Here is a 15,377-nt window from a genome sequence, read left to right as displayed (position 1 = left end):
GCAGCCTCTCAGTAGGTCACGTGACCAAAATTCAGACACTCGGCAACTTACTCGTATTTACGACGGTTGCAAAGTTCCAGGGTCAGGTGATTCCCCGCCCCCGTTTGACGATGGGGAAGTCAGGTTCACTTAACAACCATGAGACTAACTTCCCAGCTGCAGGGATTCGCTCAACGACTGTGGCACGGAAGGTCGTACAATGGAGCAAAATTCACTTTAACGTCTCACTTAGCAACAGAAATTCGTGGTCGTAAATCGAGGACTAGCTCTCTCTCTCTCTCTCTCTCTTTTTTTTCTTTCTTTCTTGGCTTTTCTTCCAGGCCTGCCCCTCCACCTCCTCCCCCGCCGGCCAGCTCTTCAGGATACCCCCACGAAATATAACTTGGCTCGCTCGCACCGAGCGTCCCTTCGACGTTGCACAAGGCACTTCCGGAGGAAAGGACTGTCCGCCATCTTTCCCCGTCGCTTGCTTGGCTGTAGATTTTGCAGAACAACAGCGCTCCCCCCCCCACTCCATCCGTCGCAAGCACGGGGCAGCGATGGGGGCTTGTCCGGGATGGACATTTCGCCGGCCATTTTGACCGTCTCTTGCTTCTGAATCCTCTCCGGCCCAGGGGAATTCTGGGAAAAAAAAATATTTGCACTAGCAAGGCGAACTCTCCGTGGCGCCCCCTGGAGAGGCAGTTTGTGGATGCGCGTGTCACACACCCGTGAGTGTGTGCGTGTGTGCAAGAGAAAAGCGGAAGTGGATTCCTCATCACTGGACTAGCTGTGACGCCATCTTTTTTTTCCTTTTTCCTTAATAAAAAGGGATTTTGGGGTCAAATCCTCTGTTTTTTGGATCGAGGAACAGTTGACAGGGCAGCGCTCAACTTACAACTGTTCGTTTAGTGACCGTTTGAAGTGACTGGGTGTCCTAAAAAAAAAGCAACTTGATATTATGGCCATTTTTCACACTTAATGACCATTTAAGCCTCCAACGCAGTCCCGTGATCCATATTCAGCCGTTTGGCAACTGACTTGTCCTTATGAGGGTTACATGATTCCAATTCCAGGGAGGAAGCCTGATTTGCTTAACGACGGTGTGGCTCATTGAACCCCTGAAAGCGATTCACGTCAACGAACGTGGCGGGGAAAGGTGTAACGTGGGGGCAAACCTCATTTAGGACAAAGGTCTCGCTTAGTGGCATAAATTTGGGGCTCCGTTGTGGTCGTAAATTGAGGACTGCCTGTATTCTCTCCCCCCCGCCCCCAGTCTCTGCATTATTCGTCCACTAGAGGGCACTTCAGTCCATCATCTCTCCCAAACTTGCCTTTAATTTGATTTCATTTAATTTATTTTAATTTGATTTATTAAACGAGTGAAAAATGAAGCAGCTATGAAGTGAAAGAAAAGGCAGAAGGGCTCAGCAGTGGAAAGTTTGCCCCACTTTACGACCTTCCTTGACGCGGTCGTTCAGCGAATCACTGCCGTTCTTCAAGTTAGTTCACACGGTTGTTTAGCGAATGCAGTTTTCCCCATGGAAGGTCGCAAAAGGAGGACCAAGGCACTGCAACTGTCATAACTACAAGTCAACTGCCGAGTATCTGAATTTCAGCCATGCAGGGAACTCTGCGATGGTCATAAGTGTGGAAAACGGCCCCAAGTCCCTTTTTGTCAGTGTGGTTGTAACTTGGGTTACTAAATGATCGGTCGTAAGTGGAGGACTCCCTGTACAGAGGGAAGGTAAAAACACGATGATCGGGATGTTGGGAAGGTCTGATAAGAAATTCCTTGACTTGCAAACGTTCATTTAGCGACCAACGTGAACGGCGCTGGAAAAAAAATGCGATTCGTGACCGGTCCTCGCACTTATGACCATCGTCGCAGCCTTCCCCACAATCACGGGATCAAAATCGGGGCGCTGGGCAGCCGGCTGGTATTTAAAACAGTTGCGATTCGAGGCCAAGTGGCTGCCACCTTCCCAGCTGGCAAAACCAATGGGAGTGGAGAAGCCGGATTCACTTAACGACGGCTTTGCTCAACAAGCCTGGCCAAAATAATAATGTTAATAATAATAATCGGGCGTGATTCGTTTTAACAACCCCCGCTTGTTCTTACGACCTTTTCCGGTGCCATCAGAAGCTTCTAAAGGGTCGCGAAATGAAAGTTTGTAAACAGGCCTCTTGATAATATCACCAGATGGTGACACCTCCGTGATTCGGCTTCACCCAGATAGACTGCCTTTGGAGTTGGAGGTTCTGGCGGATCCAGCTCGACGACAACTCCTTGCCTTTGCAGGTGACACCTGGCCAGCCCTGAAGCAGGTGGCACTTACCTACATAGATAAAGCTGTATAAATAAACATTTATTTATCTGTTACGTGTATTTGCCGCCTGTCTGTCTGTCTCGCCGTAAGGACCTCTTTGGGCTCTGTTGTTCTTTTTGAGCAATGGGGTTGGACCAGATGACCTCCAAGATCCCTTCCCACTCTGTCTTTTGAGCCAGGGGGTTGGATTAGATGACCTCCAAAGTCCTTTCCAGCTCTGTTATTGTCTTTTTAAACGGGGTTGGACTAGATGACCTCCAAAGTCCCTTCCGGTGGTTATTCTGTCTTTTGAGCAGGGGGTTGAACTAGAAGACCCCCCAAAACCCCGTCCAGCTCTGTTATTGTCTTTTTAAACAGGGGGTTGTACTAGATGATCTCCAAAGTCCCAGCTCTGTCATCCTTCCTTTTTTTCTGTATTCTGAGCAGGGGGTTGGACTAGATGACCTCTCTAAGTCCCTTCCAGCTCTGTCATTGTCTTTTTGAGCAAGGGGGTTGGACTAGATGCCTTCCGAGGCCCCTTCCAGCTCTTATTCTGTCTTTTTTGAGCAAGGGGGTTGGACTAGATGACCTCCAAAGTCCCAGCTCTGTCATTCTCCCTTTTTTGTGCAAGGGGGTTGGACTAGATCACCTCCGAAGCCCCTTCCAGCTCTATCATTGACTTTTTTTGAGCAAGGGGTTGGACTAGATGACCTCCAAAGAACCAGCTCTGTCAACTATCCCTTTTTTTGAGCAAGGGGATTGGACTACATGACCTCCAAAGACCCAGCTCTGTCATATTCCCTTTTTGAACAAAGGGGTTGGACTAGATGACCTCCAAAGAACCAGCTCTGTCATTTTTTTTTTTTTGAGCAAGGGGTTGGACTAGATGACCTCCAAAGACCCAGCTCTGTCATTCTCCCTTTTTGAACAAGGGGTTGGACTAGATGACCTCCAAAGAACCAGCTCTGTCATTCTGTCTTTTTTTTGAGCAAGGGGTTGGACTACATGACCTCCAAAGACCCAGCTCTACTCCGGTAAGTAGACGAGGAGTAGAGGCAGGCGGGAAGAAGGTTGGGCCCCTCCTCCTCCTCCTCCTCCTCTTCCCCCCTCCCCTCGCTTGGAAGTTTGGCTCAAAGTTTTGTTTTTCTTTTTTGGGGCTCCAGCGCGGCTCCTGATTGGCGGAAAAGTTGCGAGCGAGTGCGGGGGGGGCGGGGGGGAGGCGGAGGAGGCGGGGCCGGGCTTTCCCCTCCCCTCCCGCCGCGACTCCTCCGGGCCGCCGCCGACGCTGCGCCCCCCTTTTTTCCCCTCCCGACGGAGCGATGCGCCCCACGGAGGCGCTGCTGCCTTGGGGGCTCCTGGTCTTTTGGGGCGCCCTCCTGGCCCGGCAGGTGCGAGGCCTCCGGCACAGCGTCTACTGGAACGCCAGCAACCCCAGGTAGAGCCAGGACCGGGGCGGGGGGGGGAAATGGGGAGGGGGGCGCCGCCAGGGTTCCTTCGCCCATCCTCCACTTCCAGGGCTCTGGAGTGGTCAAACGCAGCCCCTCCCTTCTTCCTTCGTTCCCCTTTCTTTCTTTCTTTCTTTCCTTCTTTCCTTCCTTCTCTGCCTCTAATCCTCCCTTCTTTCCCCTTTCTTTTCTTTTCTTTCTTTCTTTCATTCCTTCTTTCCTTCCTCCCTTCCCCCAATCCTTCCTTCGCTCCCCTTCCTTCCTTCCTTCCTTCCTTTCTTCCTTCCTTTTTTTCCTTCTTTCCTTTTCCTTCCTTCTCCCCTAATCCTCCCTTTGCTCCCCCTCTAATCCTTCCTTCTTTCCCCTTTTCTTTTCTTTCATTCATTTCTTCTTTCTTCCCTCCCTTCTCCCCCTAATCCTACCTTCGCTCCCCTTCCTTTTCTTTCTTTCATTCATTCTTTTTCTTTCCTTCTTCCCTGCCTTCCTTCTCCCCTAATCCTTCTTTCCCCTTTTCTTTCTTTCTTTCATTCCTTCTTTCCCCCCTCCCTCCTTCCTTCCTTCTCTCCCTCCTTTCCTTTCCTTCCTTCCTTTTTTTCTTTCTCTTCCTTCCTCTCTTCCTCTCTCTCTCCTTCCTTCTCTCTCTCTCCCTCTATCTCTCTCTCTCTCTCTTTCTTTCTTTCATTTCTTCTTTCCTCCCTCCCTCCTTCCTTCCTTCTCTCCCTCCTTTCCTTTCCTTTCCTTTCCTTCCTTCCTTCCTTTTTCTTTCTCTTCCTTCCTCTCTTCCTCTCTCTCTCCTTCCTTCCTCCCTCCCTCTCTCCCTCCCTTTTTCTTTGTTTCTTTCTTTCTTTCTTTCTTTCTTTCATTTCTTCTTTCCTCCTTCCTTCCTTCTCTCCTTCCTTCCTTCCTTCCTTCCTTCCTTCCTTCCTTCTCCCCTCCCTCTTTCCCTTTCCTTTTCCCTTCCTTCCTCTCTCTCCTTCCTTCCTTCCTCCCTCTCTCCCTCCATCTCTTTCTTTCTTTCCTTCTTTCCTCCCTCCCTCCTTCCTTCCTTCTCGCCTCTAATCCTTCCTTCCTTTCCTTCCCGGGAGGGGGGAAACTGAACCCCCCATTCTCCTCCGACTTTTGCACCCCAGAAAGGCCTCCCCTCCCCACCCCATATTGCGAAGACACCCCCTCCTCTTCCCCCCAAAAAAACCCAGGCGGACGGGCAGGAAGATAGCGCCCCCTCTCTCTTCCCCCCACCAAAATTGGAACCCTCCCCCTTTCATCTCTTTTGCCCCCTCCCCACTTTTCCCCATCCGCGTCTCTCCTTTAAACAGAAGTTTCTCCAAACTTTTCTGGCGGGAAGGAAGGAGTTAAAACGGCGGGCGGGGGTCGCGGGGGAGGAGATCGGGGCGGGGGGCTTCGGCTGTGCCCGTCTCCATGTTTGCGCGCTCAGCATCTTCTTTGTTCCAAGGCCGCCCAGGTGCCCGCGGGCCCCCCCCCCGCCGCCGCCGCCCCCTCTTTCCTTTCCTCCATTTCCTCCATTCGCCTTTCCTTTGGCTCTCCCCCCTTTTATTGGGGGAAGGGGCTAAAAACGGAGCCCCCTCCCCCTTGCTTCTGCTCCACCAAGGGGAAGAAGGGGGGGTAACTCCCCCCCCTCCCCACCTCTGCCACTTTTAATTGAGCCAGGGCCGGTTTGGAGCGGGTTTTGGGGGCGCTTAGATTCAGCTTTATAATTTTGGGGAGGGGGCTGGTAAACAGGTTGCTGTTTGCATACACCCGCCCCCCTCACTTCTCTTTCCAAAATATGCATTTTTCTCCCCTAATAGTTAAGGCTGGCTGTATCAGAATGGTGGTTGCCTCCTGGTTCTTCTTCTTGACCAGTTTCTTCTTCTTCTTTCATTCTTCTTTTATTCTTCTTTCATTCTCATTATTTCTCCTTCCTTTGGATACCTGTGTCTTTCCCCACTTCTTGTTTTTCTGGTGATTATTTCCAGGGTTGTCTCCTGTTTCTTCTTCTTAATCAGTTGGCTGGTTCCTTTTTTTATTCTTCTTTTATTCTTATTTCATTCTTCTTTCATTCTTCTTTTATTCTTATTTCATTCTTCTTTCATTCTCATTATTTCTCCTTCCTTTGGATACCAGTTTTCTTTCCCCACTTCTTGTTTTTCTGGTGATTATTTCCAGGGTTGTCTCCTGTTTCTTCTTCTTAATCAGTTGGCTGGTTCCTTTTTTATTCTTCTTTTATTCTTCTTTCCTTCTTCTTTCCTTCTTCTTTCATTCTGATTATTTCTCCTTCCCTTGGATACCCGTTTTCTTTTCCACTGTTTGTTTTTTCTGGCATGTTTGGCATATTTTCCTTGGCAGACACCTTTGAAGCCAGTAAGTTGCATTTCTTCAAACAAACCAGGATTATCTCCCGAAGCTGGCTACAGATGTTGCATTTAACTAGCTTTTTTTTTTTCCCGCTCTGGGCTTAAGTAATTAAAAAGAATAATGATAATTCTGAACGAACCCAGGTTTACTTGCAAGGCAAAAAAAAAAGAAGAACCTTAAAACTTAGCACAGGTGGAGAAAAATAAAATTCACCACGTCTCTGTTTTTTGTTTTTTCCACAATTCTTTCTCTGCCATGTATAATCTGTAAAGGGAATTGCAGAGAGGCGTGTTTTGGGGGGAAAACGTACAGTTTTTCCTCCTGATCTCAGCAAAAACTTTGAAACTAAGGGAGTAGAGAGAGACTCCTGTGATATATAAAGCGTCGAGGATTTTTGGGGTCACCCGAGGCTGAACAGAACACCCAACATCTGGAGCAAAAGGCCCAGCTGTTTTACCACAAAGTAGTCCTGGACGTAGCACCACAATTGAATCCTGGGTATAAGTTGCTAAGCGAGACATTTCTTAAGTGCGTTTTGCCCCGTTCTACGACCTGTCTCTTGCCATGGTTCTTAAGCGAATCGCCGCCACGGCGGCTAAATGAGTCCCATGCTTCTTAAGCAAATCGGGCTTGTCCGCTGACTTTCCAGAAGGTCATAAAAGAAGAAACTGCGTCCTAAATACGAGTCGGTTGCCCAGCGTCTGAATTTGGAGCACAGATGCGTGGGGATGTTGTGTGAAAACAGTTGTCGGCCACTTTTTTAAAGAGCGGTTGAAACGTCGGTCACTAAATGAACTGTTGTAAGTCTACCGTGTTTCCCCCGAAAATAAGACTGACTTTTATATTAATGTTTGCTCCAAAAGATGCATTAGGGCTTAATTTCTGGTTAGGTCTTATTTTCAGGGAAAGACGGGGTCTAAATGCATCTGTCTGGCCGACAACCTTAACTGGGTTTTATTTTTAGGGTAGGGCTTATATTACGAGCATGCTGCAAAATCGTGTTAGGACTTAATTCTCCAGTTGGGTCTTATTTTCAGGGAAACAGGGTAGGATTATCAGTCTTCTGGGTGGGAATTTGATCCTGGGCTATAGAATTCTAATTTTTTTCTTTCTTATCCCCTTCTTTAAAAACAACTTCAGAAAAGAACCACCTGGGTGGTTGGTGGAGGGAGGTGTGTGTTTGTGTGTTGAGAGAGACAGTTGTGTTCCTGGGAGAGACAGACATTCCAGCTTGTTTTTGCTGCTGTCAGCGTGGGAGAAGTTAGTTGGCAGCAAATTTGAGGCCTGCTTAAACCCACACCAGAAGGACTGCGGGAAGAGCTAGCCAGCCACTCCCGCTACCTCTCTAGGGAGGGGTTGACAGGTAAAAAAGAAACAACTCCCCAAACAATTTGCTTCCCGTTGCACAATGTCGGTCCTTTCCCTGCACCGAGAAATCTAGTCTCTTAGGGAAAGGTGGCTTCCGCTCTCGTCTTTTCCTTGCAAAAACCAACTTCTTGGATAGATTTGCTTTTTGAAACTGTATATATGTTGAGTTTGCAAGGTGAGAGGGGAGGCTTTCTCTCCCTGAGAGACTAGATTTCTAGGTGCAGGGAAGGGACGTTTATTTTGCAAAAGGGTGCAAATATGTGTGGTTTTTTTTAAAAAAAATTAGGCGCATTGATTCATGGCTCAAAGGCTCAAAAGCAGCGTGCAAATCGAATGCAAACCTGAAAATGTTCGAATAAAAGCCTACGGAAGGGAGGATGCAAACGTTAAACCAGAATCATCGTTCAAAATGATACAATAGGAACATTAAAAGCATGCCATGGGATGCAAACATTAAAATAGAAGCATAGTTCCAAACCACAGAAGAGAAACATTAAAATAAAAGCATGCCATGGGATGCAAACATTAAAATAGAAACACCATTCCAAACAACAGAATGCAAAGTTAAACTACATTGTTATCCGATGCAAAAAAAGATATTTTTGGTGACAATGTTGTTTTTCCTCTCCAGAAAACAATAACCAGTAAAACACACTTTTTCAGTTTTAATGCCTGTGGCCAAACAGCAATTTTATTCATTCCTTCCATTTCTACAATGCCACGATCCCAACTTTAATTACAATTGTTTTCCCCAGATATTTTTTTTTTTTAAAGCCTGCCGTGGTTTCGAATCTCCATCACTGGGAAATATAATAATCCTCCAGAAAATATTTGCAATTGTACGTCTACGTGGCAGTCCGTATTGCACTTGTAAAGTTTACAAGCCCCATTTATAATTCTGATCCTCCCCCCCCCCCCAAAAAAAGCTGTATCCTAAGAAATATTCTTGCACCCCCAAATTCCTTTTGGGGGATGCATGAGAAAAAGGGCGTAAATTTGTACATGGTTTTTCTACCCGAAAAGGGTAGTCAAGAGGTATCCCACTTTTCAAGTCTGCTTATTTGCTGTGAAGGTTGGGATCTGGTTTCAGAAGTTGTAAGAGTGACATTTGCTAGACGTTTTGCAGAGTGGGTGTGTGTGTGTGTGTGTGTGTGTGTGTGTGTGTGTGTGAGAGAGAGAGAGAGAGAGAGAGAGAATGGAGGGTGTATGTGCAAACCATAATCCTTCCTACTCTGGATATACAAGGGAGCATCAGAAATCAACTTTTCAGCCTTGAAACTTTTCACTCTCCTAAAAATGTCAGTTGCCAAAGGAAATTTATGGGGTGCATCTTAAGGTTTTTTTGGGATGGGTGGGGAAGCAATATTTGACACTGTCCATTTGGATTCCAGATTTTGGGGTGCTGTTTGGCCACTCTGGTTCCAGAAATGTGAGTTTTAACCACAGCAAATCTGGCGTATCTTTCCCAAATTAACCCCAATTGGGTAAAAGTGGTTTTACGTTTGTTAACGTCCCACAAACACCTATCACAACTGGTGATGACACAACCCCTCCCAAAATAATATCACACAGACATCCCCCCCCCCCATCACAACTGATGACACAACCCCTCCAAATTGACTTAAAAGACAGATGGAGGATTAAAATATTTAATCCTCTTTAAGATGGGATGAAACCAACATGGATCAAAATGAGACCAGGAGAGTTCAATGATACTGTTTTTGATAATACAGATGTTTCTTGAGTTACGACCGGCATCGATTCGAGGTTACGACGTCGCTGAAGAAAGGGACTTGCAGATGTCCTGATCCTCAAAAGTTTGATAATATTTTCCGATAAGCCATTTGGGGTAAACCGAAAGAGAAAATTGGGGAAAATTTTAAACCTGTAAACCATGGTTTAAGGTAGCCAACATACACTTCAGGAGGGGCTTCCTGGTTGCATTTACCTGTGAAAATCCTGTGGTTTTTTTTTTTTTAATTCTTTCTCTCTAGAGAATCAAATCCACAGTCTCCATTTATATTTACAGTGGCTTTTCAAACTTAAGCTGCCTTTGCAAGATTGCACATGTTGTGGCTTTGAAAACACGACGTATTTTGGATTGCACCTCTCCTTTTAACACCGGCCCCGAATTTGATATTTGGGGATAGATGACGGGGCCTGGATTTCTCAAATCGGGAAGGGGAGAGGTCGAAAGTGTGTCTCAGAGGCAAAACATCCCCGATGCCAGATCGGTTCTCACGTCTTCCTCCTCCTCCTCCATTGGAAAGCGATCTCGTTTCTTTGCTGGCGTTGTGGACTTCGCTTCGCGGTTGCAAAATCCCGTCCATTGAGTTGGTGTTTAATCTCAGCTTGGGCTGCTTGCAGGTTGACTCACTGAGGTCTTGTGACGACAGGGATGGTTTTAAACGTGGGGAAGATGTTAGAAACCTTTTGTGGAAGGAAGGAAGGGAGGGAGGAAGGAAGGAAGGGAGGGAGGGAGGGAGGAAGGAAGGAAGGAAGGAAGGAAAGAGAAAGGGAGGGAGGAGAAAGGAAAGGAAGGAAGGAAGGAAGGGAAAAGGAAAGGGGAAGAGGGAGGGGAGAAGGAAGAAAGGCTGGAAGGAAAAGAGGAAGGAAGGAAGATGAAAGAGGAAGGAAGGAAAGAAAGAAAGGAGGGAAGGAAGGAAAGAAAGAGAAAGGAAGGAAGGAAAGAAAGAGAAAGGGAGGGAGGAGGAAGCAAGGAAAGAAAGAGGAAGGAAGAAGGGAAAAGGAGAGGGAAAGAGGGAGGGGAGAAGGAAGAAAGGCTGGAAGGAAAAGAGAAAGGGAAGGAAGGAAGGAGAAAGAGAGGAAGGAAGGAAAGGAAGGAGGGAAGGAAAGAGGAAGGAAGGAAGGGAGGAAGAAGCAAGGAAAAGAAAGAAGGAAGGAAGAAGGGAAAAGGAGAGGGAAAGAGGGAGGGGAGAAGTAAGAAAGGCTGGAAGGAAAAGAGAAAGGGAAGGAAGGAAAGGAAGGAAGGAAGGAAGGAAGGAAAGAAACACTTAATAACCTCATCAAAATCGACCACCGACTCTCACAACAGTTACTGCCGCGTCCCCAGGGGCCACACAATCCCCTTTTGCGACCTTCGACGAGCAAAGACTCACTTAACGACCGGGTGGCTCCCCTTAAACCTCTGCAGTGATTTGCTTAACGACTACAGCCAGAAAGGTCACAAAATGGGGAGCTAAACTCCTGGGGCAAGCCAACCATCGTAAATGCGAGTCAGGATGCCACCAAGGTCGTAAGCCTGAGAAAAACAATCCCAGGGCCCTTCCCCCCCGCCCCCAGTGCCGTTGTAAATTTGGAACGGCCACTGAACGGAACACCGTTGCAATGCGAGGATGATCTGTATTAAAAGTCGCATTAAAAACGGCTCCGAAATTCTCGCTCGGCATCCAGAAGAGCGGCTTAAAATCTTTTCGTCTTCACAACATCGAAACCGGGTCAGTCAGTGGCGTTTCTAATTACTTTAGCGGCGGCCTCCGTCTCTTTTTAATGACATCTCCACCCTGACGGGCCAGCTTCTGCTGAATTGTGTTTCTTGCACAACTGTGTTTGTGCATCCTTTCTTCAAAGCCGGCGTGACAATTCCTGGGCCACACCAAAAATACTAGGCTGGGAAGTCATGTGTTGTTATTTATTATTATTATTATTATTATTACTATTACTATTATTATTGCTGTTGTTGTTATTGTTGTTATTATTATTATTTCCCCCAGGCTAATCTGACCAATTTAGCCAAGTAGGTCCTTGATGTGCGACCTTCCAAAGTTTCCGTCGCTAAGCCAGACAGTTGTTAAGTGACTCCCTGTATGAATCACTGCTCTGCCATTTAGAGGCAAGAGTAGATAATTTGGGGAGACTACCTGTTGCTTCCCTGCTCTGTTCTTTTATTTTTAAATAAGTTTTGTATTTTTCAGTTTCAAAAATACAAACGTTTCACTTTTTTCTCAAGCCGTGTGTCATTTCGGCATAAAATGTGCCACCTCCCTTCACCATTCACATTGATATTATTTCTCCAAACCTGGAGTTAAGGTACATCAAACGGCTCAACATTATACAACTCTTCTCATTCCATCTCATTATTCTCACCCTACATATATTAACAGTTATCATCTGATTTATATCCTTATCCCAATTTATTTTCTATTCTCCTTTATTCTTCTCCGTTTCCAAATAAATGCCTTTGGCTGCTCCGTTCTTCTTACAAGAGGAATCTGGATTTCTTTTTATCAGTCCAGTGACCGACCTTATTCGAAGCTGTTTCTCATTTCCACTTCCAGGTTCTTCAATTCGGACGGAGGGTACACTATTCAGGTGTCCATCAACGACTACTTGGATATTTACTGTCCCCATTATCAACGGGCGTTGGTCCTTGGAAAGCCGGAATCCTTCACGTTGCTTATGGTCAACGCCGAAGGTTACCGAGGTTGCTACGAAACGCCGGGAGCCTTCAAACGGTGGGAGTGCAACCGTCCGTATGCCGCCTACGGGGCCGTCCGATTCTCTGAGAAAATCCAGAGGTTTACCCCATTCTCACTGGGCATAGAATTCCAGAGCGGCCGGGAATATTACTATATATGTAAGTTAAAGAGTTTTCAATTTATTTAATACCTAAGTTTATGAATAAACTTGTAAAATATGGGTTTAAAGGGGAGGAGAGAAAAAAGAATAGCAAAATGACAGAATATCAGAGCTGGAATTAAAAATTAAAATTACTAAAATTATTAAAAGTTTAATGGGATTAAAGAGTTAAACCCCTTCCTTCCTTCCTCTTTCTTTCCTTCCCTCCTTCCTTCAAGGTTGTCTAGTCCAACCCCAAAGAAAGGAGGGAGGGGAGGAAAGGAGAGGAGAGGAGAGGAGAGGAAAGGAAAGGAAAGGAAAAGAGAGGAAAGGAGAGGAGAGGAAAGGAAAGGAAAGGAAAAGAGAGGAAAGGAGAGGAAAGGAAAGGAAAGGAAAGGAAAGGAAAGGAAAGGAAAGGAAAGGAAAGGAAAAGAGAGGAGAGGAAAGGAGAGGAAAGGAAAGGAAAGGAAAAGAGAGGAGAGGAAAGGAAAGGAAAGGAAAGGAAAGGAAAGGAAAGGAAAGGAAAGGAAAGGAAAGAAAAAAGAATAGCAAAATAACAGAATATCTGAGCTGGAAGGGACCTTGGAGGTCGTCTAGCCCAACCCCAAGGAAGGGAGGAGAGGAGAATTAAACCAAGTTAAATTATGGTTTAAAGTTAGCAGGATTAACGCAATTACGGAACATTTCTTTTATTCTTCCCTGGAGTCTTGACAGCTGTCCTGAACTCCAGGTGACATATAAAGGATAAATCCGCTATCCCTTTTAGCCCGGCAACAACAAACAACAACCCTGCAGGGTAGGTTGGGTTCAGAAACCAGGATTTGATCCCTAAAGCACACCGCTTGGATGCTAGCTTAGTTTTTAATCTGTCTTCAGCCCGGGTTTTCTGTTTCTCCGGTGGCAAAACCTGCCCGATTTGGAATGCATCGTATTCCGTCTTTGCGCTTCTGATCAAAATGTTGCCCCTGTCTTCCTGATTTGCCGTGCTCGATTAAAAATGTAAAATAATAATAATAATAAAAAGAAAAACAGATACACGCCGAGAACGTCACGGTTCTGAAGCCCGGCGTCGGCCTTTTTGGATGGGTTTATTGAAATAAACACGCCTGTTACGAGAACTCGGTTTGCCTCTCCCTCCGCCTGCGTGGAAATTCACAAAATGAGGAAGGGGACGTAAAAATGGTCATCGCTGCAACCTGCATTTTCTATGCCCTCCAAATGCCACGAGACGAGACGCATTCAAAGTTGGCATGGGGCATTTTTGTAAGCAATGCATATATATAAGCTGGATACCCACGTGCTTCGTTATGAAATTATGTGCGGGGCTTAGTTTTGAGGAGGAAAATAAGGGGGGGTGGAAATTCTACCTCTGCCTGCCAGCATCCATTGGTATTCATCTGGGTAGCATCCTCTCGGTGTGTGAGAGATTTGAGGGCTGTTTGGAAACTGAAAGAGTATTTGCTGTGTGAACAAGGAGACAGCGAGGAGCCTGGGCGTGGCTTAGCTCAACTGTTCTGGACTAAAGCTGCTTGGTGCTTTGAAACTAAAACTCCTCTGCTGGTGTTTTGCATTTGGAAGAGATTTCTTTCCAGGTGGGGAGGGGGAGTAGAACTCCTTAGCGAGAAGAAGAAGAAGAAGAAGAAGAAGAAGAAGAAGAAGAAGAAGAAGAAGAAGAAGAAGAAAGAGGAGGAGGAGGAGGAGAAGGAGAAGGAGAAGGAGAAGAAGAAGAAGAAGAAGAAGAAGAAGAAGAAGAAGAAGAAGAAGAAGAAGAAGAAGAAGAAGAAGAAGAAGAAGAAGAAGAAGAAGAAGAAGAAGAAGAAGAAGAAGAAGAAGAAGAAGAAGAAGAAGAAGAAGAAGAAGAAGAAGAAGAAGAAGAAGAAGAAGAAGAAGAAGAAGAAGAAGAAGAAGAAGAAGAAGAAGAATAATAATAATAATATAGGAAATATTCTAAGGGTCTGAGGGTCATTTGGAAAAATCCTTTCTTAGTGAGCCCCTAGAAGCCAAAAGAAACATACGTGCCAAATTTCAAGTTTGTACGCTTGACAGTTTTGTGATGATGCATGAGTGGTATTTCGCTTTTATATATATATATAAATAATATAATATAATAGATATAGAGATACAGAATATAGATATATAGATATCCCTGTTTATCAGCTGTCCTATTATCCTTACGGTCAGCCAAGGCATTTACAAAAATTAATATGGCCTTTTTTAGGAATCAGCTTGTCTGGAATAGGTTTGGTGGCCACATAAATAAGTACAGTTGAGTGGATTAATCTTATCGATTGAAAAAAGGGTGCAACCTTGGATATTACATTGGACAATTGTTTGCATAGGGGGGTCTTGGATGTGCAACCATTTATTTAGGACCCTCCAAAAAAGAGTGAAAACTATACAAACAAATGCACCGATTTTGATTTTGCTTGGTTAAAACTTGGCCGTTTGATCTTCTAACCACCATTCTTGGCTTGTTTTGGTTCCGGCAGCTATCCCTGCACCGGAGAGTCCTGGCCAGTGTTTGAAGCTACGCATTTTGGTCTGTTGCAAAGCTACCACCAGTAAGTTTGGCCTGTTCCCCCCACCCGCAAGTTTGCGGGCGTCCACCATTTGTGAAATCAAACCGGGAGAACGGTCGTTAAAAGGAAACGTCCTGAAGTCGAAGACTGCCTCTGGGGCTTCCCTAAATGCACTGGCCGTCTGGGGATGATGGGGGTTGTGGTCTTATCGCCTTAGACGAGATGGCTGGACGTGGGGGAGGGTTCGAATCGGCGTAGATCCATTTTCTCAAGTTTGTTCGCTCTGCGGGGAGGGTTGGTGTCCCTTTTCTTGAGACTTTCTTGCATGGGGGAAAGGAGGGAAAGGAGACCACGGGGCGATCACTGCCTTCTTCCTGTTTCCTTTCTAGCTGCAGACCCCGCAACGGAGGGGCCCAAATCTCAGCCCCGAGGGAGAGGCGGTCCAGAGAGTGAGTTTTTTTGGGGGGGGGGTGAGGGGAACCTCCGTGGTTTAAAGGCAGAAAACCAAACGGCATATGCAGGGGTGGGCTTCGAATTTTTTAGCGCGGGGCTCTCTGCCCTAATAACTGGCTGGATGGTCATGTGACTGGGTGGGCGTGGCTAGGTGGTCATGTGACTGGGTGGGCGTGGCCAGCTCGACATCGCTTCTTTGCCCTAATTACCATAGATATATATATATATATATATATATATATATATATATATATATATATACATATACATACATACATACATACACCAAAGTTGTTTATTATTTTGTGCATTTAATTTAATACTTAAATAAAAGACAAGGTGAAACCAGGCTTAATAGTAGTGACTCTGAG

General features: G+C 45.9%; 2 protein-coding genes across 11 annotated transcripts in view; both read left to right on the top strand.

Annotated features, from left to right (window-relative positions):
* ADAM15 (ADAM metallopeptidase domain 15) overlaps positions 1-2,362 on the top strand; it is a 29,947-nt gene extending 27,585 nt beyond the window's left edge. For all 6 annotated transcript variants that reach the window (XM_087913906.1, XM_087913904.1, XM_087913901.1 and 3 more), the window contains one exon: positions 321-2,362. In XM_087913906.1, the coding sequence (XP_087770032.1) occupies positions 321-381 (61 nt within the window). In that variant the 3' untranslated portion in view covers positions 382-2,362. The remainder of the gene's footprint in view (positions 1-320) is intronic.
* Positions 2,363-3,514: 1,152 nt separating this feature from the next.
* Positions 3,515-15,377, top strand: part of EFNA4 (ephrin A4) — a 42,274-nt gene continuing 30,411 nt past the window's right edge. For all 5 annotated transcript variants that reach the window (XM_087913926.1, XM_087913928.1, XM_087913929.1 and 2 more), the window contains exons 1-4: positions 3,515-3,723; positions 11,755-12,053; positions 14,524-14,595; positions 14,943-15,002. In XM_087913926.1, coding sequence (XP_087770052.1) covers positions 3,608-3,723; positions 11,755-12,053; positions 14,524-14,595; positions 14,943-15,002 — 547 coding nt within the window. In that variant the 5' untranslated portion in view covers positions 3,515-3,607. The remainder of the gene's footprint in view (positions 3,724-11,754; positions 12,054-14,523; positions 14,596-14,942; positions 15,003-15,377) is intronic.

The sequence above is a fragment of the Pseudonaja textilis genome, chromosome 16 (assembly GCF_049901715.1).
Source record: "Pseudonaja textilis isolate UNSWEBS1 chromosome 16, rPseTex1.2, whole genome shotgun sequence".
Classification (NCBI taxonomy): domain Eukaryota; kingdom Metazoa; phylum Chordata; class Lepidosauria; order Squamata; family Elapidae; genus Pseudonaja; species Pseudonaja textilis.
This window is presented reverse-complemented; position numbering and strand designations above follow the sequence as displayed.